The 24,121-nt window shown below is 37.7% G+C and overlaps 1 protein-coding gene across 3 annotated transcripts in view; it reads right to left on the reverse strand.

Moving 5' to 3' along the window:
* PARD3B (par-3 family cell polarity regulator beta) overlaps window positions 1-24,121 on the reverse strand; it is a 1,706,387-nt gene that overhangs the window by 765,407 nt on the left and 916,859 nt on the right. For all 3 annotated transcript variants that reach the window (XM_006861955.1, XM_006861956.1, XM_006861957.1), the window contains exons 5-7: window positions 23,977-24,065; window positions 11,425-11,511; window positions 1,632-1,757 (exon numbers count right to left, since the gene is read on the reverse strand). In XM_006861955.1, coding sequence (XP_006862017.1) covers window positions 1,632-1,757; window positions 11,425-11,511; window positions 23,977-24,065 — 302 coding nt within the window. The remainder of the gene's footprint in view (window positions 1-1,631; window positions 1,758-11,424; window positions 11,512-23,976; window positions 24,066-24,121) is intronic.

The raw sequence follows: 24,121 nt of genomic DNA on the forward strand, positions 1-24,121 counted from the left end.
TCCATGGTACTTAACGAAAACAACATTTGTATATAAAAATCTATTAATATGCAACACATGCATTTAATGAAATATAATAGATGCTAAAATATAACTGCACATACACACATGTATTGCCTCTTCTTCTTTCTGCCTCTATATTGCCCTTTGACTCAGTAAAACAATTACCTTTTCAAAACTTAAGAAAATATAAGTGAAGGGGGTTAAGCAGTGTTTAAATGAAAGCTCTTTAAAAATGACTGGCTCCTCTGGAAGGCATTTTTCTCTTTTTCCTTCAGATTTCTCAGCATTCAGAGTGATGGCAGGAACTCAAGCAACCATCTTGTGATCATGAAACAACTTAAAGATAACAACCCTTTGTTAAGGAGAGCAGGGTAAGGAGAGAAAAGATGCCAAATAACCTGATGATACTGGAGCTCTCAGATAAACCATAGACTGCCAATCTTGAGAGAAAATAAATCTTAGCATTATTTCAGGTTTTATGTGTGTTACTAGCAGTCACATCAAATAATAACAGTATAATCCCAATTAGTATATAAGTACCATCTAGTGAATCACTTAATGCCCCTTGGTGTAAGTGGAAAATGGAGAGGATTCCACATAGGCAGTCCAACTTCTCTGCTCGGTTCCCCTACGCTATCTTTCCTTGTCTATTCATAATAGCTATGTCTTTGGGAATGTCGTTGTAGTTTATACACCTGTGTTTCCACCTCTATAAAATATGCTCTGCATACTTATTAGTGCAGTGTGAAAAGGCACAGTGTATATTTAAAAAATCATTATTAATAATAATTATAAGTTTCCCTATTATTTTATCATTTTAAGATATAGACTCTTTTAGAGCTTCATTTCTTAACTAATGACCGCAGAAAAGAAACTCTATGATCTGTTTTGGTTACAAATGACAGAGACTGGTAGTCATTACTAAAGAGTATTAGTACTTATTCCCTTGTTTCAGGAATCCTGCAATGTCTGTGTCTGTCTGTCTATCTATCTATCTATCTATCTATCTATCTATCTATCTATCTATCTATCTATCTATCTTTCTATCCATCTATCTTTCTATCCATCTATCCATCTATCAATCTATCTACCTGTGTGTGATCAAACTACTACACGTTGTAATTTTCAGGTATAGGACCCTTTTCCACATCATTTCCTCATGCAGTTAGAGATACTTTTTTGAGGGTGAGTAATTTTGTTTACTTTGGGTATTGCTTTCTATTGGTCAGTGAGGCCTCACAGACATTTCTCACAGATTTTTTAGTTTAAGGGAAGACTGCTGACACCAAGTAAATTAATTAATAAGCTGAACTAATAGTCTGTGAAAAGAGTCATTAAATACCAGTCTAACTGACCCATACCCTAAGAAAAACAAACCCATCCAGTACTGTTCCCATATGACAGGCAGGCAGGAATGGTGTTATTTTCTGTGGTTTCAAATACTCAGGGCCTCCGAGACCATGTGCAGACCACCTTTGAGTAGATTAAAACATAAAATTTATTTGGAAATGGATGGTCACGGGAACTAGCCGGAAATGCTACCTATAATTTTGATCATAATGAGTTCAGTAATGATTATATACGTTCTGGAAATTACTAAGTAAGTGAAACAATGAAAAACTGCTTACTGAGTAAAGGCTTTGTCCAGGAGGTCCAGGTTGTTGATTTTGACAATACATTCATTTTCATGAAACAGCCCCTCCCTCTTGGACCTGCTGTTTTCTTCAATGCCACGAATGAAAAGTCCCAGAATCCTAAATGCAAAATCCAGGTTGAACTAGAAATCCTGAATAATAATAAGCTAATTATTTCTCCACTTACAACTATTCAGAAGTAAGTATTGCTTTGCATTTACAAAAGAAATTACACTGTATATTTAGACAACTATTTATTAAGTCCTTAGTTTAAAAAAAAAAAAAAAAACGAAAGAAAGAAACTTCACTAAAAGAGAAAAAGCCCTTCAAGATAAATATACATACCAACACAGAGAACATTAGCCTATGACCTCATTTCTCAGGCTTCCAGTAACTTAGAAAAGGCTGATAAAGCTCAATGGTTTTTAAGAGACAAAAGACTCATGGTTTAGAAGAGAGCATCACAGTTTATTGTAATAAATTAGTGCCCAGATGCCAACTTGATGGTTAATAATGGGACAGGATTGGAGTCCTGGTGTGGCACTGCAGGATAATGCACTGGACTGCAAGATCAGTTGGAGCTGTAAGGTCAGCAGTTCAAACTCCCCAGCTGCTCCTTGGAAACCCTATACAGGGTTACTGTGAGTCTGAACCCACTTGATGGTATTTAACAACAACAACAATGGGACAGGACTAGGTGGCCACTTAATTTCTTATTGCATTATTGCCTGTTCTAATAATTTGCATACTAAGAAATAAATAAACATTTAAGTAATGATTTTATTATTCAGTTTAGAAGGAATATCAATCCCTTTTGTTAGTGTTGCTTAATCAGGACTTTGTTGGGTGTTCTTTATGTGCTCAGAAAGGAGAGTGTGGGACAAGGTGAAGGAGCTGTGGTCAGTACATACTCAGAGTACAGTAGAAGTTCAAAAACTGGGGCTAGCAATGGGTCTAGGAATCGGGGAGAATGACAGATTTGGAGAGGAGTAGAGAGGTAACAAGCACTAGTGGAAAGCTTGGATAAAATACTCAGCTTCTAACCAGAAAAAGGTCAGTGGCGCTAATATACCAGTTGTTCCATGGGAGAAAGATGTGGCAGTCTACTTCAATAAAGCAAAACAACATATTGCATTAGGCAAACCTGATGCACAAGACCACTTTAAAGTGTTCAAAAGCAAAGATGCCAGTTTGAGGACTAGATGCACCTGATCCCAGCCATGGTGTTTTCAATAGCCTCATATGCTACTGTGAAAGTTGAACAATGAATAAAGAAGACCGTAGAAGAATTGATGCATTTGAGTTGTGGTGTTGGAGGAGAATATTGAAGGTACCATGGACTGCCAGAAGAACAAACAAATCTGTGTTGGAAGAAGTACAACAGAATGCTCCTTAGAAGCCAAGATGGCAGATTTCATATTTCATACTTAAGAAATATTATAAGGAGGGACTTGTCCCTGGTAAAGGACATCATGTTTAGTAAAGTGAAGGGACAGCCAAAAAGAGGGAGACCCCCAATGAGAATGAATTGGCACAGTGGCACCAACAACGGGCTCAAGTATGGCAAAGATTGTAAAGATGGTACGGACCATTCGGTGGTACACAGGGTCGATATAGGTTGGAGCTGACTCAACAGCACCTAATAAACTAACAACAGCTTCAATAAAGATTATAGTTTGGAAACCCTATGGGGCAGTTCTGCTCTATCCTACAGAGTTACTCTCTATCAGAACTGACTTGAGGGATAGAGATAGGATACACAGAGAGGTGGGTGTACATCATGTGTTTGTATAAACTGAGTTTGTATGAAGAGGGACATGGGAACCTAACATGGAATAGAGAGGTCAGCGCCACACAGAGGGGTTCTGAACACCAGCAGATGAACTTATTCTGATGAAGGGCAGTGTTTTGCTGAAGGCAGAGCAGTGTTGGGAGAATAAAAGGACTCCTATTACTTTTGGCTATGGATTACAGCCAGGAAAGAGGGGGCTTGGAAAAGAACTAAAGAAAGAAAACAATGGCAATGTGTAATAATTAGGGTTTTGTGTCAACTCGACTAGGCCAGGATTTCCAGAGGTTTAGCATCTGGGATGTGCTTATTCCCATGGTGATGAAACCTGATACAGGCATAATTAGCTCTATGATGAACAGCTATGAACCTCTAATCTATTGAAGGGATGCTTCCTAGGGGGAGTGGCCTGCTTCCAATATAATGGACACTGGGGCGGTGGGGTGGCAGGGGGAGGGTTTGGAGGGGAGACTTTTTCTTTTCCTCTGGGTACCTGGGACTCTACAATTATAAGATAATAAACTTTTCTTTACATACACTACACACATATCTATATATAGTGTGTGGTGCTGCGGGTTTATGCTCTAGACTGTAAATTTGGTTTGAACCACAAAGTCAGCAGTTCATGCTCAACAGCTGCTCCTTGGAAACCTTATACAGGGTTGCTATGGGTCAAAACTTACTCATGGCACTTAACAACAGCAACAATACTGGGCATGGGTCTACTGGAATCCACCCTGTCAGAGACCCAGGTCTATATGCATATGCAAGGGGCTAGTCCAAGGGAGAAAAAAAAATTGAAGTTGAGTGTTTTACAAGGTTTATGTGTTTGCCTTAGGGATATTGGTTCCTCTAGAATATTATTGAAGGAGCTCTGGTAGCCTAGTGGTTACGGATTGGGCTGCGAACCTTAAGGTCAGCGGTTCGAAACTACCAGCCGCTCCGCAGGAGAAAGATGAGGCTTTCTACTCCCGTAAAGATTTACACCCTCGGAAACCCTGTACAGGGTGACTCGACGGCACTTAACAACAACAACAACAACAGACTATTATTGTAAAATAGACATACATGTGTGTTATGGGAATATTGGATATTATAATTACAGAGATTTTGTAATCCCGCCTTCAGCCTGTACTTGATTGGGAGTTAGAAGTTGCCAGGAAAAATATGCTTGCTTTTTGCTTTAAGCCTTTGTAGAGTACGGAGCTTTAGGTGGAATCCTCAGTCCCACCCAGAAACTTCTGAGTTGCATTTGAAAACTTCAAATTGCATTTGAAAAGACATGCAGACCAACCCAGAACTGCAAGGAGAATGAGAGACTCAAGTCTCCTACTGAAAACAAGCAGACAGCTTGGCATTTTGCATTTCAGAGGCATCAAGGCAAAGAAAGATGGTCCATCAGAGAAAACCCTGCTAGGACTGACATGCTTGTAAGTGGGATTTGGGGAAATGCAGCGGTGAAGATGCAGGCTGACTTTGGACATGTTCTATTGGCATCCGTTGACCTTGAGAGGAGCTAGAAGGCTGGCTGGTTTGAAGTTTAGGGAGTTGTATGCACTCCTGAGCCCATAGGCACTGACCTAGACCAGGTCTGAGAGTGAAGGGTCCACTGATTTTACATGCAGGGAGGTGTGTATGAACACCCAAAATGCAGTTGGTACCCATGTTTTTACTCCTCAGAAACCCTAACAGGGTCTCTATGGGTGAGAACCTATTCGACGGCACTTAACAGCAACAACAAGGTGGCTAGGGTTGAGTTGACCAGAACATAACCAGATGAAGATAAAGATGTTTGATATTCTGAACAAGTGCTACAATTTGTTGGACTGGACTTTTTCCTAAGAATGGAGTTGCTCAACATTTCCAACCAGAATGGAAGATTCTTCAGAGCAAGGGACATGCTTATCTCCTCAGTGTGCTGGGTTGATTTGTTGTTAAATGCCATCCTGTGGGTTCCAACTCATAGCAATCCTGTATGGGGTTTCTGAGGAGCAGCTGGTGGGTTTGAAATGCTGACTTTATGGTTCGCAGTCCAGTGCTGGTCCTAATGCCACACCAGACTTGTTGAGGTTGGCAGTGGTAGTGGTTGCTATGTGCCTTGGAGTGGATTCTGACTCATAGTGACCCTGATTCCAAGGCTGTAAATCATTCATCTTTGTCCCATGGAAACACTGGTAGTTTTGAACTGCTGACCTTGAGTTTAGCAGTCTGACTCATAACTGCTATGCTACCTGGGCTGCTTAACTTGGTTGATGGTGCTGCTGGTGGTGTTTATGTGCCATGGAGTTGGCTCTGACTCATAGTGACCCTGTATAGGGTTTCCAAGGCTATAAATTTTTATGGGAGCAGAAAGGCTCACCATTCTCTCATGGAACCACTGATAGTTTTGAACTGCTGACCATGAGATTAACAGCCCAATTCTTAACCACTAACTATGCTACCAGAGCTCCTAGACTTGGTTGATGTTAAGTGTGGATTTGTGACATTTAAGATGAAAATAGGACCAATGAGTTTCAGTTATATGAGTTTTATTTATATCACGTTAGGCATAAGTATGACTTTACAATTTTATTTATGTAGAGGTTATGAATATAGTTTATAAGTGTCAAGTTGACAAAGGTGGAATGTAATGGTTGGGGTTTTGCGTCAACTTGACTAGACCAGGATTTCCAAAGATTTAGCAGTTGCGATGTGGTGATGAAACCTAACACAGGCATAGTTAGCTCCATGATGAGTGGCTATGATTAGCCAATCATTTGAAGGGATGTGTCCTTGGGGGTGTGGCATGTTCCTAATACAATGGACATGCAGGAAGGACTCTCTCTCTCTTCCTCTGTGGTCCTGAATAATACAACTGTTGGATAATAAATTTCTCTTTATATGTATACATATATATGTTTCACTGGTTTTGCTTTTCTAGAAAACCTGGCCTAAAACACAGTGAGAATAAGGAATTGCATTTTATGTATATACATAACCAAACCTGTTGCTATCAAATTGATTGTTGACCCAAACATACATGTGTGTATGTGTTTTAGTGTATATAATTATTTTTATGTATATATGTACATAAATATCTGAAGCTCTATTATGTATTGGTGGTACCAAAACACATGATTCAAAGAAATGGGAATTGTAAATCATTTATCATTTGCAAAGTTTCCCTTCTACTATGTCTCAAAATGAGAAACAGAAATGTTCTTCCAGAGTTATCTGTTGGGCTCAGAAAAACCAGTCTCCACTTTCCTTCTGTTCTTATTTTTCTAGTTTGCCATTCCTTTTTGTATATGAACTTTGTGGGCTTTTAACTTAGTCCTTTTGCATTAAATCTCAAATCTAAATAAAATATGAGCACAATTTATGCATGCATTATAGGGTCAACCAGGGGAGAGAATAAAGGACAGTCTATAATGCCAGTGTAGAAGTAAACCAGTCCTACTGTTTGGAATATTCCCAACATTGAGCCTTTCCCTTCAGGGTCCCAGGCCATTAAATGAGTTCATGAAATTTTAAGATGCCAACCGGCAAGGCACATGTCGTCATATTTAGAATGTTTCTACTTCAAAATCGTTCAGTGGATGCAGTATGCAATTGCAGGGGAGAGAATAGCAAATAACCATTTCACTTATGGCAGAGAAGACTCAGTTCATAAGTGTGAGACAGACGTTAGATTTCATTCTCTAGTTCTAGTAAGTTAGCAATCAAGCATGTTGTTAAGTGCCTACGAGTCAGTTCCCATTCATAGTGACCCTGTGTAGGGTTTCTGAGGAGTAGCTAGTGAGTTTGAACTGCCAACTTTGTTGGTAGCAGTCCAGTCCTTACCCTTCAGTGCTACAGCAGGACTTTAGTAATCAAATATTTTGTGTGAAATAAAGAAGTAGTCACATCTATTTGACAAAAGATCTAAATTCAAATTAAAATTTTTAAGATACTAGTATAATCTTCACCTTCCAACACAGTTTTACAAATTGAACTATTTGAAGTGCAAAAAGAGATACACTAAACAGGACAAACTAGTGTTCCTTTTCCTAAATTAAACAACGCTCTAATAGTTTTTTGGATTTTTATTATGGTAGATCCACAATAGCATGCTCCATTAGTAGGCGCACATGTGGTTATAAACTAGTTTATGTAAGTGATATTTTTTTAACAAGCATTCAAGTCTTCCTTTAATTTAATTCAGTACATCATCAGTCATGTAATGTTACTCCCTAGGATTTAATTTCACATTTTGGGAGATGAATTAATTCTTTCAGGCCACTGGGTTGCAATTTAGCTGGTATATTACAGCTGGAGCATGCTATGTGAACCTCACTGATCTAAATAACCTAACTTTGCATGAAAAATTTATTGACAGAATAAGCCCAACTGTAAAACCCATGTGTCAGAGGTAATTTTGGTAAAATATAAAACTGACTGATTTGATTTGTTTGGTTCCTTGCAACAAACCGCTGCTGCCCTCTCTGCTCTACAGAAGGGACGCATTCCCTTCAGTTTGATTCCATCCTGACCGGTATGAGAAGACTCAGAAGAGATGCTCTCATTATTCTCTTTGCCCCAAACTGGTGGGCCGTGGTAGCTGTTTCATTTGGGAGCAAGTTGAGCAGGATTTTAAGATTAATGTTGTCTAGGAGTTACAGGCTGAGAGTAACCAGTCAATTTGCATTAATGAGTGGATATAAAGGATGCTGAAATCTATAGGCCTGCAGAATAAGAGGGGTAATGATAGTGCCTAGCTCTTCTAATCACCATTTAAGCTCCAGCCCACACTCTCAGCCTTTATTGTTCACTCTTCTGTATCACATGACCTTGGCTACTCCACTTGCTATAGAATTTCAACTTGAAGTTCTCCTCTTCAAACATGATGTTCTACTCTCCACCCAGCTCTTCCTTCTTCCTCTCTCATGTTGAACTCTCTTTACTATGAATGTAGTGTTTCATTGTGTCTGTATCTACTGGAAAACCTGATATGTTATCCTTTTAAGTCTAAAGATCACATTGAGCTATATATGTTGTTGTTGATATATACATATATACTGAATGAGAGTTAGTTTCTTTTTACTTGCAATGTTGAACATGTCTGTTCTGGTTTTGTTTTTACTGTGAAAGTCAATGACTGCCGATACCAGCAGCTTTCAGCACCTTGATGCTATGGTATGTAATTAATTCGCTGAGGCTATATACAGTACAGCAGCCACATCTCATTTACTCAGTATGTTCTAACTTATATAAGCTTTCTTATTCAACAACAGGTGTAGCAGTATTTTTCTAAAAGAAAAAGAAAATTAGAGGCAAAGCCAATTACAATAAAGAATTAAATGTAAATTCTAAATCTCAATAATGACACAAACCAATTGGTGGGAGGAAATTAAGAACTAAGTGTTTTACTATGACCTTACTTAAGCCCCTGTAGTCACACAGTGCGACCATATGGCATTCTGAAGTCAGATACTTGTCTGACAGGCCTCCAAACACGGTTGCACCCAGACACATGGGTTAAGTTAAGCGTGCTGTTACAGCCTGTACTCATTACTTCTTAACTTTTATTGGCTCGCGTCTCCACTTCCATATTATTTTAAATGTTTTTTAATTAAATTTCCTTTCTATAATATTAGTGAATAGCTAATAAAAATTAAAAAAAGGAAAAAAGGAGCTATTTTACTAAGTTTTTAAACACTCGACCATGAAATGAAAAAAAAAAAGTTCTTATACAAGACACTTGGTTTTCACACCATAATAATATTGGAAACTTCATTTGGAGTCCTGGTGTGGCGTTGTGGGTTTATGTGCCAGACTGCAGAGCCATTTGAACTGCAAGGTTGGCAGTTCAAGCTCACTAGCTACTCCTTGGAAAGCCTATACAGGGTCGTTATTGGTCAGAACCTACTCAACAGCACCTCACAACAACATGTGTTCATTTGCTTCATGTTCTATTTGAAGGGGGCTTCAAATTGTTAACATAATTTAATTTCCACAACTTTTATGTCAAATAGGTATTCAAATTTCCATCTAAGGAGAGACAAACTATTAGCAGATTTGGTCCCCAAAAGAGATCCTAATCTAATTGCTCTGAATCCAAGTCCAATGTTCTTTCTATTACTCTTACTTGTAGGCTTATGTTAAAAATCAGAACCAGGAAGGAGTTGGGAGCAAATCAATAGTGTATTTCCCTCACCTGATGTGAGAGAAGGTGATTTCTGGTTTAGAGGGTCAACTCGTTTTCCAAATTACGGAGAACGAAATACAGTGACTGTCAGATTGTGTATTTCCTCATGTTTTGGAAATTGGGGAGATCTCATGTTCTATTCCAGCTTCATTAAGCTAAGGGGCCTGGTAACTGAAGTGCTGTGCTATTTCACAAAACTCCATCAGTACATTTCCGCCAAAAGCCATTAGAATTTCTCAAGACAACTGGGTAAATACTCACCCTGTCTATCAAAAACAACCTCTGCCTGTCTGGTGCCATAACCCATAGCATTTAGAAACACTCTTATTAACACATGCAGGAAATGAGACAATGAGAGGCACTAACTTTTCGGTTCATTTCTTTTTAGGGAACATTCATTCCATCAAGTACTTGACATCTGACGCTATTTGCAAAAAAAGTGACGACTTTGCAATTACAGGTAGCAGATGGCTACCTGCTGGACATGAGGCCAAACAAACATATCATTGCTAAATCTGATCTTCTTGCTGTATGACAGGCTCAACTGAGTAAGTATTCAGAACCAATAAATTAATACTAGACAGCCTTTGGGAAATTTTTTGTACTAAAAGAATAATAGAATGAGGGAGGGCCTGGTAAGAGTTTCAGAGTTTTGTGGGTGACACATTAAGCAAATCATTGGGACTTTTCTGGTCTTTGATATCTTGACCTATAGTGGAGTGTTCTGCCTTTTCAATAATGTATTTAAGAGAAGAAATTTAAACAAATTAGCTAAAATTATGTCACGTGAATGAGAAACTGATTTTCTTTTTAAGTTTCTGATAGCCTGTAGTGCTAGATGACAGCAGTCACCTCCTTTAAAATGACAGGAAACCTAGGACTGGTTCCTTAAAGCTGCCCAAATAGTAAAAACATTAGCTCATAATCACACACTTTAATTTCCTTTAAGAAAACAAGTTTTACCTCATTATTTAAATATCCGTGAATTTCAAGAAATGCTGGCATAATCTAAATGACCATTTACCAGAAATATGATGTCTTTCACATTTCCAAAGGATGCAGTGAATTACTTTTTACATGTTTTATTTTATTTTCAAAAAGAAAAATAAATGACATCGTCACATTTTCTGATTATAACTAAAATCATCAAACATATACAATGTTGGATATAGTTATTTAGAAATAACAATATAAAGTATATAAGTTTCTATATGGAGTCATGGTGTGGTGCTACAGGATAATGCACTAGACTGTAAGGTCAGTTTGAGCCTCAAGGCCAGCAGTTCAAACTACCAGTCATTCATCAGAACCCCTATAGAGGATTACTATGAGTTGGAACTGACTCAATGGCACTTAACAACAAGTTTCTATATACCGGAGGTTCAGAATACAAAGTCTCACTGTTACTCTCATTTTCTAGATGACAGAGATTAGATGCCTAGGTTAGATCTAATCTCACAGAAAATGTCAATATAGAGTTACTATATCTACTTGAAGTATATACTGGAACAATGAATTCTGTTGTAACTTGTCTAACAGTATGTTAAGATTTTTGCTAAGGACTTGGTGTCACTGATATGGATATTTTTAAAAAGTGCTTCATAAATAACTTGTAAATGCAAAAACTCTTAATGATTTTTTTTTCTTTTATTGTATCCCCAAAGTAAATGATTTTATTTTCTAACAAAAGTAGCCAACAAAAGTTTATCTTGAGGTGTCCATCTGAATAAGAGTGGTACATATTTAATCCTCTATTGAAAAGTGTTTGTGAAAACAAGCTCAAGTCAGGATTTTCATTAGCTTGAGCATTTGAAAGAAGGAAAACATCTTACCTTCCACTCAGAGATGAAAAGAAAGGCACTACATGTATCCCTAAGGGACCTCCTTCCCCAGAAATCTCCACTGTTCTTGTCAAATCACTGGGCAGAAAAAACAAGAGCACAGATGAGCTGCTGCCAAAATACAGATGAGGCATATTAAAAAATATAAATTAAAGAAAATAAATGAATAAATAAAGCCCCACCTAGTGATTGTATCAATTACTATAAATGCAATAGCAAACACAAAATCAAAGAAGTACATGATTCGTTGGTATATTTTCCTGGAAGATCCATGAAATAAAATGCTTAAAAAACTATCTGATTGCTTTCTCTCTCTCTCTCTTTCTACAAGAGGAACAAATGGAAATGACTATCTACAAAAATAACTTCCTACTTAACTTAATCTGCATAAATCAACATATTTAAAAGGATATACAAAATTGAAATTTCTCCCCATTGAGACACACTTGACACTTACTGTACAGATCATAAAATACATGCAAGTAAGCATATTTATATCTAGGTATAAGGTAGGCTTTTTTGTCAGAGCCATGGAAAAACAAAATTAAATACATACTTATTAGAAAAAGCACAGAATCACATTGTACAATGGTTGTAAAGCCACAGTTGGTAACACATATGGGAGTGTTCAAAGCACTATAAATCAAGACCTAAACTTGCCTTTCAATACGGCATCACTTGCATTCAATGGAACAATTCCAAATTTTCACCTCCTATTTTTTTAAGAGGTAGAAAAAGAGGTTGCAAAGCCTGGGAAAAAATGTATTACAGAAAGAAATAGAAAGTCTGACCTAGATAACCTGCAGCAGATTAATAAAAGGATGAGCTAGAAACATTAATGGATAGTGTATATGGCTGAAATATACAAGCGAGTAGAAGCTTTTGGGTAAGAAAAACTAGAAGTAACAAGTTTTCATAAAGATGAAAAATAATAACCGTGAGCAATTACTGGTTGCTTTTAGCCTATTGTGAGAAAATACAATTGCCAGAGGGAAAATGATAAAGTTGAAACAAACATCCTTGTTATGGAAATTGTAAGCAACTAAGCACATCTCTTTTGTTTCCTATTTACATGAAAATGACAGGAAACTAAATGTCAAATTAAAAGTTATAGCTGCTTGACATGCTTTTCTAATCCAAATGGAAATTGTGAAATTTTGTCTCCTTGCTGGAAAGTTGGAAACAGTAATATAAAAGCATAAGGACTTATGAATTCACTCTGCATGAAGAATTCTCGAAACTCTCAGAAATCTAAAACAAATACATTAAAGATATTCTCATCAGTGGATTAGGATTAAGGTAATTAAAAGAATAAAAATAAAAACCTATTATCATTAAGAACTTCAAAAATGAGCATTTCTGTTTCCAGAATTTGTGCAATGTGATGGAATTTCAAATCTGATAAATTTAAAATGAGTTTTACCCAGATATTACTGATATATTTAAAGTATGTTCCATAAAGCAGGTCATATGAGAAACCTGCAAAAAAAAAGTTAGGAAACAACACATCTTATAGTGATAATATCCTGAGATAAAATAGGGTCTTCTCTATACTTTATACATGAAGATATGGGTATTTATGTGTTATGTTGTTGTTGTTAAGTGCCATCGAGTTGATTCTGACTCACAGTGACCTTGTGTAGGGTTTCCTGTGGGTCTCAGTCACCAACCTTGAACAGTCCAATACTTATCCGACAGCACCAAATAAACTAGGGCTCCATATAAAAGGATTCCTGGTGTGGCGCTGTGGGGTAATGCGCCAGACTGCAAAGCCGTTTGAACTGCAAGGTCGGCTGTTCAAGCTCACCAACTGCTCCTTGGAAACCGTATACAGGGTCGCTATGGGTCGGAATTGATTGATGGCACTTGACAACAACATATATAGGGAAAGTCATATACAGGTTTGTTGAGTGCTGTCGAGGGTTTCCAAGGAGCTGGTGGATTTAAACTACCAATCTTGTAGTTGGCAGTCCAGCACTTATCCTACAGTGGCACACCAGGATTCCTCATTTAATAATGTTGTTAAGTGTCATCCAGTTGGTTCTGACTCATAATGCCCCTGTATAAGATTTCCAAGGAGTAGGTGGGGAGCTTGCAGTTCAAACCAACCTTGTGGTTAAACACTTATCCCACAGCACCAAGCCAGGACTCCTTCTATAGTAATAGATCTTCATTATTATATAAATAATGTAGCTTATTTGTCGGCATTTTCAGAAAACTAAACCCAAAGTTTTCTAGAATTACAACATTGTTGTAAAAGCTTTTAAAAACGGAAAGTAAAATCTTGTTTAACTGCTGTTATCGTTCATTTTTACGATATACTTTTATAGTTTTGTACTGAGCATATAACACAAATCTTTCCTAATAAATGTATCAAGTATCCACATGCTGATAGATAACACACATACTTAATATATAGAGGCTTTCGGCATGTAAGTGTTTAGTCTAGTGTAGACTTTATTTTCCAATTAAAATTTTTTAGCACAGCTTTAATGAAGCTCCATTAAAAAAAAAAATCTCACAAATATTTCTATACCCAAGTCAAAGCCCTTCCTGTAGAGCATAATATATTCTGCATATCACATTGATATCTGTTCTTGTTTTTGTTAAGTGCTTTTGATTTGGTTCTGACTAACAGCTATCCTGTATAGGGTTTCCAAGAAGTGGCTGGTGAGCTTGAACCATGGACCTTGAGTTTTAACCTGACCTTTCAGTCCATTACATTCACCCACAGCACTACACCAGGGTTACGAACAATACCTATTCTTTAGTAATCACTAAATCTTATGTTTTACATTTGCTTAACAAAGTAAATCTTATAATTTGTTCATTGTATTTCAAATTACTAAAATTTATTTTTGATGCAATTTTAAGGTTGATTTCTACTTTAAAACATTTTCTTTCTCAATATGGCACAATACACTTTTATGCTATCATTACACAATTTTTCAGTGATGACATATTCAACATTTTATTGTAGAAAATAATCCTTCAAAATCATTATATTTACCAACTAAGAGGGAAGAAGTCTTCACATCAAGAATTAATATTATCCCCTCTGTATTCAGGGTTGATAGGGATGGGGAACTTAGACATTGGCTACCTAAAATGGGAGGGCTATAAAGGCATAACTGACTTACAACTTGTTAAGAGGGGGTTTAGTTTCAGAGTGTGTGTGAGGAAGATAGAGTCCCCACTGAATAGTTTTCATCTTGTCTAGACGGGTCTGGTGAAAAGAGATGGGGATAAGATTCTTACGATTCAATAGTAAGTAATTGTTATCCTGACTAATTATGATTGTCACAACAGTAAAGGTAGAAGTTCTGAAACAAAAAGGGGGAACAGTTAATCTTACAGTACAGAGGACCTAGGACCATCAAGGGAGAAGAGCACAAGCAGAATGTGCGACCCTATCCAGAGAAACAGCGACATCAGAGATGGAGGCAGAGATGAGGACATAGAGAAACAGAGCAGCTGAGGACTCTAGACTCATGAAAAGAGAGGAACTGAGTGCCTGCGGCCAGGAGGCAGGCTTGCAGAATGTGCCCTTGGTTGTTTAAATGATTATATATTCCTAAGTGTTTTTGTGTACATTAAAAACAAACAAACAAAAACCCAGAGGCAACAGAAGCAAATACTGTTGAATGATGATACATGGAGGGGATTGTAGTAATTGCAATGAAATGATGTGTGTCAAACTGATGTTCTCCCATGTAAACTATCATCCGATTAACAATAAAAGCTAATATATATATATTGAAGTGTTCAAGCACTTTTAGAAAACTGTTATTGTTGCTAAATGCCATCAAGTCAGTTCCAATTCACAGCGACCAAGTACTAGGGTTTCAAAAGAGCAGCTGGGGAGTGTTTGAACTGCCAACCTTGTGGTTCAAACTGGTCTTGTGGTCCAGTGCTTAATCCCACAGCACCACACTGGGATTCCAAGTTTTATTGGGTTTTGTTTTTAAGTGCTGTTGAGTCAGTTCCAACTCATAACAACCTTTATATGATTTCCAAGGAGCAGCTAGTGAGCTTCAACTGCCAACCTTGCAGATTAAGTGGCTTTGCAGTCTGGTGCATTAACCCACACACCACACCAGGACTTCAGCCATCACATCAGGAGTGAGTTAATTAAATATTTTACCAAATATATCAGGCTATTAATATGATTCGGACATTGTTTCGTTCTGCTGTGCATGGGGTCGCTATGAGTCGGTTCAGACTCGATGGCATCTGACAACAACAACAACATTGATATGATTATTCAGACTTTCTATAGAGCCAATGTGTTTCCTGATACTCCAGAGGTTTTAATAAATCATTGCAATAGTCTACCTGAGAAGTAACATTCTTCAGCAATGGCTATAGGAATGAAACAAGAGAAAAGGCTCAAGGCATTCTGAAATGGGACTCTGCAAATTTTCTATACCACCCAACTCAGAGAATGCTTCGACTCCTAAGTTTGTGCCAAGCTCTGTGGAGTTTCACTTCCTGTCCATGGAACACAGCTGTAACTCATGGCTTCCTGATTCCTCTACTAAAGTTTTATCACTGTCCCACATCAGCAAGAACCAATGCCTTCTCTGCCAAAACCTTTCCCTTATTTCCTGTACATTCCATTTTGTTGGAATTGTTCCCATCCTCTCCTCATGCCATAGGTTGTGAGTGCTATGAGTTCAGTTTGGCCAACTGTTGGCACTTAGTGCACTTTCTGAACCGGTTCACAGCCAGATTTCAGCTGTGCTTCTCCTCTGGTGGTGCTCAGCAAAGGAAGTCTCCCATCTGTAGTTGTGTTTTGCTGTTGTTTGATGCCACCGAGTCAGTGCCGAGTCATAGTGGCCTTATGCACAACAGAACGGAACACTGCCCGATCCGGGGCCAACCTCACTACTGTTGCCATGCTTGTGACCATTGATGCTACCACTTGGCCAATCCATCTCCCTAGGGGTCTTCCTCTTTTTCTCTGACCCTCCACTTTACCAAACATGATATCCTTCTCCAGTGACTGGTCCCTCTTGACAATATGTCCGAAGTATGAGAGAATAAGTTTGGCCATCTTGGCCTCCAAGGAGCACTCTGGCTGCACTTCTTCCAACACAGTTCTGTTGGTTCTATGGACAGCCCATGGCATTTTCAATATTCTCCTCTAACACCATAACTCAAAGGCATCAGTTCTTCTACGCTCTTCCTTATTTACTGCCTAACTTTCACATACATATAAGGTGAGCTTGGGTCAGGCTCACCTTAGTCCTCAAGCTGACAGCTTTGCTCTTCAACACTTCAAAAAGGTCTTGTGCAGCAGATTTGCCTAATGTAATATGTCGTTTGATCTCTTGACTGCTGCTTCCATGAGTGTTGATAGTTGATCCAAGAATGAAGTCCTTGACAACTTCAATCTTTTCTCCATTGGCAAGAATGTTGTTTATTGGCCCAGTGGTGAGGATTTTTGTGTTCTTTACATTGAGATGCAATCCATACCGAAGGCTGTGCTCTTTGATCTTCATCAGTAAATATTTTAAGTCCTCATCATTTTCAGCAAGCAAGGTTGTATCATCTGCATATCGCAGGTTGTTAATGAGTCTTCCTCCAATCCTGATGCCATGTTTTTCTTCATAGAACCCAGCTTCTCTGGTTATTTGCTCAGCATACAGGTTGAATAAGTATGGTGAAAGAATACAACCTTGTTGCACACTTTCTTAATTTTAAACTATTCAGTGTTTGCATGTTCTGTTCAAACAACTGCCTCTTGGTCCATGTACAGATTCCTCATGAATACAGTTAAATGCTCCGGAATACTTATACTTCACAATATTGTCCTTAGCTTGTCATGATCCACAGAATCAAAAGCCTTTGCATAGTCAATAAAGCACAGGTAAACATCTTTCTAATATTCTCTGCTTTCCAATTGTGTAGTACAAAACAAAACATTAATAAACAATGGAAGGTAAATTGAAAAGGTACCATTTGAGTCCATCAATTTCAAAACAGGAGTGGTATGTGTGGGTGGTGTCTTAGTGGATAGGTGTCATAGAGTTCTTTCTCACTCATGTCAAATTTGTAAGACAAAGTACAATTGCCCCATAAGTTTTCCTAGGCTGTAATCTTTATGGGGGGGAGGGGCACATTACAAGGTCTTTGCTCCTTTGAAGTAGCTGGTGGGTTTGAGCCACTAAATTTTCAGTGAGCCACAGAACACTTTAGCGACTATGGAACCAGAGTTCTAGTGGCATCTCTAGCAGTTACTTAATTACTCTGAACTGCTGTCCTTTAGCTTACCAAGGGGACATGGTGACACAGAGGTTAAAGAGCTTAGTTGCTACCAGAAAAGTTGGCAGTTCAAACCCACCAGCTATCTTTTGGGAGAAATATGTGGCAGTCTGCTGCTGAAGATTTATATAGCTTTGAAAATCCTACAGGGATGGTGGTGGTGGTGGTTATGTGCCATGGAGTCAGTTCTGACTCATAGTGATCCTTTACAGGGTGTTCAAGGCTGTAAATCTTTAAGGGAGCAGAAAGCCTCATCTTTTTCTCACGGAACAGCTGGTAGTTTCGAACTGCTAACCTTGAGGTTCGCAGCACAATTTGTAAGGGTAGCTACGAGTCTGAACTGGCTTGATGACAATGGTTAATTTGGTTAGTTTACCAAAGTTGATAATAAAATTCATGCAAAACATCTATCTTGATAATCAAATAATACACATGCTTATATTTTTAAATTAAATAATAGTTTTGAAGTTCTATATTTCATTTCTCTCAGTTCCTTAAATCTGGAGAAAGCTTAACTGACTTGTTTACACAGCCATAAACTGGATAACTGATCAGCCATGATGGCCATTCAGACTGTACCTAGCTAAGATATTAACAAACTTGTAAAAATCGAAAACTTAAACAACAACAAAAGGTAGAAAAATGTAAGTATTGTATTCATTTTATGCCTGCCTCCAAAAATATATTATAAAACTCATAAAATGACAGTGTCCAAGAGATTTTTCATACCAAATTTTTGATAATGTGCAGATTATTAATCAGAGACATAATCTAATAAAGAGTTATATGACCATATAACTATTTATATATAAATTAGTAACTTACAGTTATATGAGCACACACACACACATACACACACACACACACATATATATATCAATGGAGAAAAGATTGAATTTGTCAAGGACTTCATTCTTCTTGGATTAACTATCAACACTCAGGGAAGCAGCAGTCAAGAGATCAAATGACGTATTGCATTTAGGCAAATCTGCTGCACAAGACCTTTTGAAAGTGGCAAAGAACAAAGAACACTGCCCGATCCTGGGCCAACCCCACTACTGGTGGACACTTGAGTCCATCGATGCTGCTACTTGGCCAATCCATCATCTTGGGGGTCTTCCTCTTTTTCTCTGACCCTCCACCTTAGCAAACATGATATCCTTCTCCAGTGACTGGTCCCACCTGACAATATGTCCAAAGTATGAGAGATGAAGTTTGGACATCTTGACCTCTAAGGAGCACTCTGGCTGCACTTCAATATATATATATTGTTGTTGTTGTTATGTGCCATGGAGTCGGTTCTGACTCATAGTGACCCTGTACAGGGTTTCCGAGGCTGTAAATCTTTACGGAAGCAGAACGCCTCAACTTTCTCCCGCGGAACAGCTGGTAGTTTCGAACTGCTGACCTTGCGGTGTGCAGCCTGATCCATATGTATATACATATATACAGATATAGAGAGAAAAGTCCTGGTGTGATGCTGTGAGTTAATGTGCTGTACTGCAAAGTCAGTTTGAAACCCAAGGGAAGTTCAAGCTTACCAGGGTTTCTGAGGAATGTCTGGCAAGCATGAACTGCTGACCTACAGTTTATATAAGGTTGTTATGAGTCGGAACCAACTCGACTGCACTTAACAACAACAACAACAACACACACACACACATAGAGAGAGAGAGAGTCCTGGTGTGGCGCTGTGTGTTAATGACTCAGACTGCAAAGCCATTTGAACTGCAAGATCGGCATTTCAAGCTCACCAGTTGCTCCTTGGAAACCCTATACAGGGTTGTTGTGGGTCAGAACTGACTCGATGGCACTTCACAACAACAACAACAGCAGCATATATATGTATTATTATTATTATATATATGTATTATATTATCCATCCCTTCCTTCACATATTTATAGTTAATTCCAGGCAAATTATTTGGCACATGTTGGTAACTGAACAGATGACTAAATTATCAAATGAATTTTATCAATCTCAGAAGCATCATTTTCTAATGCTGAAGTCAAGAATTAATTAAATATGGAATTCATTTCCTCATGAGTCAAGCTGCTCATCTCAAGGTCAGCAGTTCGAAACTACCTGTGGTCCCCCAGAAGAAAGATGAGGCTTTCTGCTCCCATAGATTTACAGCCTCAGAAACCCTGTGCAGGATAGTTTATGAGTCAGAACCGACTCCAGGCACACTACTACCACCATCAAGCCAGATTTTAAGTAACCTTAGGTAAAATGAAATCAGTGATAATTTTCTTAATAAGAAGAAAGGTGATGATGACAACAACAATAATAATAAGTTGCAACAAATCCTTGTAGATCTCATTTCTATTTTAAATGCTCCACATCTAGGAGGGGTCTTCAAAAATTCATGGAAAAAAATTCCATGATCTTTTATTTCCATATGAACAAACCTTTCGTTGTACCCCAACTCTTGGCTGTTTAACGCAATATAAACGTGTCTACCTATGGTAAGGGAAGCTTTGTGGCTCTATAAGAGAAGCACTGGACTGAGAACCACACGGCCCAGAGTTGAAGCCTGACAGCAGCCACTATGAGGGAGAAAGACAAGGCTTTCTGCTCCTGCATTGATTTAAAGCCTCAGAAACCCTATACAGGGTTGTTAAGACTCAGAACAAACTCCCTGGTACTTGACAACCAACAACAATCTGTCATACTTTTCTTTTTTTATATAATTATTAGTGACAGCACAGAAGTATGTACAAATATATCTCATTTTATTATACATAGTAATTTAGGGGAAAAGATCGGGTAAAAAATTAACAATAAAAATATTAGTATATTCTTCCATGGAGGGCTAGAGCTGAGAGTGAAGCATCCAGCAGACATGAAGTCAGGAAACACCCAAACTTGCAGATAGTACCCCTTTGACCTAACCTTGTTGGCTTGATAATCAGAACTCAACTACAGGAAGGTAAAAACAAAACAAAAACAATTTTTTATAAAGGCTAAACAAGGGTAAAATTTGATGAACTTAACCTATATTCATGGATGGAGTAATTCAAAATACCAAACAGAGAGGGAAAGAGTCTTCACATCAAGTATTGATGCTAGCTAGATAGGGAAGACAGGGATGGGCAACTTAGACATGGGCTAGCTAAAATGAGGGGACAATATAGACATGAAGTGCCTGGCTTACAAGTTTTCAAGAGGGAGTTTAGTTTCATAGTGTGCGGGGGAAGATAGAGTCCCCATTGAGTAGACATTCATCTTGTTTAGATAGGTCTGGTGAAAAGAGACGAGGATAAGATTCTTATGATTCAACAGTGAGCAACTGTTATCATGACTAATTGTGACTGTCAAAATTTTAAACGTAGAAGTTTTGTAACAAAAATAGGTGTGTAGTTAATCTTAAAGTACAGAAACAGAGGACCCTAGGACCATCAAGGGAGAAGAGCACAATCGGAATGTGGGACCTTATCCAGAGAAGCACAGACACCAGAGATGGAGGCAGAGATGGGGACACGGAGAGAAGGAGCAGCTGAGGACTCCAGATTCATGGAAAGAGAAGGACTGAGAGCTGGCAGCCAGGAGGCAGACTTGCAGAATGTACGCTTTGGTGGTTTAAATTATTATATATGCCTGAGTGTTTCAAAGAAAAAAAAAAAAAGCTAAATAAATATAGAGTAATACTGTTAACGGAGGGTAAATGGAGAGGATTATCATCATTGTCATGAAACAAAGAACATGATTTGTTGAATGTAAAACTGATTATCTGCCCTGTAAACTTTCACTCAATTCACAATAAAAACTTTAAGAAAAAAAAAAAAAAAAAAATATTCCTTAAAAAAAAAAAAAAAAAAAAAGATTTTTCAGAGGTCAGGCATCTCCTTAGGCTGAAGAATTGAAAAAAGAGAAAGAATTATTCAATATTATGAATTTAGGTTCGAATTTTTTTATTTTTTTTTTTTTAGTTCTTTCATCTTGATAAATGCTGAGTGTGGTCTTCTCTTTTGGTTTTTTAGCTCTAGGTCTTTGTACATTTCATTATAATACCTTACTTTTTCTTCTCAAGCCACCCTTTGCAATCTTCTTTTCAGATCTTATACTTCATCATTTCTTCCTTGGGTTAATGCACCAGCCTGCAAAACCATTTGAACTGCAAGGTTGGCGGTTCAAGCTCACCAGCTGCTCCTTGGAAATCCTATATGAGGTCGCTATGGGTTCGAATTGACTCCACGGCACTTAACAACAACTCTACATTCAAAAGCAACAACATTTAGAGTTCCTTATGACATTCATTTTGGTCTTTTCTTCCTTTCCTGTTTGTTAATGACCTTTTACTTTCTTCCTGTATCTTACAACTTGTCTGCTCTTCAGCCATTAGTGTTCAATATCTGAAACTTTTTTTTTTTAACCTTTTCTGGTGAACTGAGTAAAGGTTTACAGAGCCAATCATCAGTTTTACATTAAAAAAAAATCCTGTACTTCACTTCATTATATGGTTGCAATCCCCTCTACATACCAACAGTTAACAGTATTTACTTTTGTCCACTTTATCTATTGCATTCCTCCTTTGTCTCCTACTGTACCTTCATATTTTCTCCCTTTTTGTTGTATATTGCCTGCCCTGTCACCCGTGTGAACATGTATCCACCTTTTAGTCCATGAATATTTCCCCCCACCTGTCACTATCAAAGATTGCTTCTTTTATCAAGAAAACTCTTTTTTTTTTTTTTTTTTTTTTAATTTTTACAACATTTGTATCATACGATAGTTTGCCCTTTTAGTGATTGACTAATTTCACTCAGCGTAATGTCCTCCAGGTTAAACCATGTTGTGAGATGTGAAACTTATTCTTGAGATAGTCTCTAGATTCAGGTGGGATCTACTAAATTCATACTCTGGCACTCATGGACTTATTTGAATTTTCTTCAGCTTCAAATTGAACATGCATATGAACCACTGATGGTCTGTTCCACAGTGGGCCTTTGGCCTTGTACTGACTGAAGATATTGAGCTACTCCATCACCTCTTTTCACTGATGCCATCATTTTGATCCTTGTGTATTCCATTGCAAATCTTTCTCCCACAGATTGGCAGGTGGGTTTGAATCACCAGCCTTTTGATTAGCAGCTGAGTGGTAAGTCCACAGGTAAAGTCATTATTTATGTTGCCGAACAATGGTATTTCCAATGAATAAATCATTAGACTTTTGAAATATTATCATGTGATCTCCTGCATTCGTTCTATCACCAAGGTGATATTTTCTCTCTACTGTTTCATCCTATCATCATGGCCAGTTATTCAAAATACTGACCGTTCTTCTGTTTCAAATTTTTGCATTCCAATCACTAGAAATGATCATATATTTTGCTTCATTATATGGTTGCAGTTCCATCCACGTACCAACAGTGAAGAGTATTTACTTCTATCCTTTTGCATTCCTCCCTAAGGCTCCTGCATGACTGCATGTGTGATCAATTTCAGACAGCGGAAGTTGGTAAAACACTTAAATGTATTCATCTTTGGTATAAATGGCTTGTGTATAAATTTGAATAATAGCTATATTAATTGACCTTCCTTGTAGGCATATGGATTTTATCTTTTCACTGACAGCACTGTACTTCAGGACAGATCTTGAAATGTTCTTCATGGTGATGTCATTCCCCGTCAGTTTCACATCCTTGCATTTACAGATCATAAACTAAGACCAAGAAAGATGAGTAACATACCAAATTGCATGTAACTATAAGCATAATAGCAGGATTTGAACCCATGCAGTACCCAGTCCTAAATTAGAAACTAGTGCAAAGCCAAGGAGGCACTTGTACACTGACTGTAACTAACTTCATATTATGAGTTACTTTGATTATAAAATTTTAAATCATGGTTGACAAGACTGTCTTCATTTTATATACAGTAAGCAAAATTTTGCAAGACTGTTAAAATACAATTCAAAGCAATACTCAGGGATTTGAAGTCAAAGTAAAACATTCAGCCACAATGAAACTCTACATATTCACTTTAAATTGAGGTTCAAAAACATTAAGAAACAAAGAAAAACATCCAGGTGGCAGAAAAGTATTGGAAGAACTGAGTTTCATCTGTACATATGTTTGTAAGTAAGTACTCATACCTTTTGAAGAAAGTGGGAATAAAGCTTAAATACTGTAATTAATTTTAGCATCAAGAATGGTTTCGCCCCACTATTCTACTTACCTATTGAACTTTCCAATAAAATAAGAATAACTGTAAACTATTACAGAAATAAATATCAAAAGTAATAAATATTCTTATTCACAGCAAGGGAATACCTTATTGCATCCTTAATTTTCGGTGATGTCAGAAGTTCTGTCTGTACACCATTCATAACTTCTCCGTCCTCTATGTTCTTTGAAGAATCCTGCAGCAAAACAAACCTATAAGCATGTGGATATTATGCATATTGAAATGAAAATT

The sequence above is a fragment of the Chrysochloris asiatica genome, unplaced genomic scaffold, assembly GCF_000296735.1.
Source record: "Chrysochloris asiatica unplaced genomic scaffold, ChrAsi1.0 scaffold00045, whole genome shotgun sequence".
NCBI lineage: Eukaryota > Metazoa > Chordata > Mammalia > Afrosoricida > Chrysochloridae > Chrysochloris > Chrysochloris asiatica.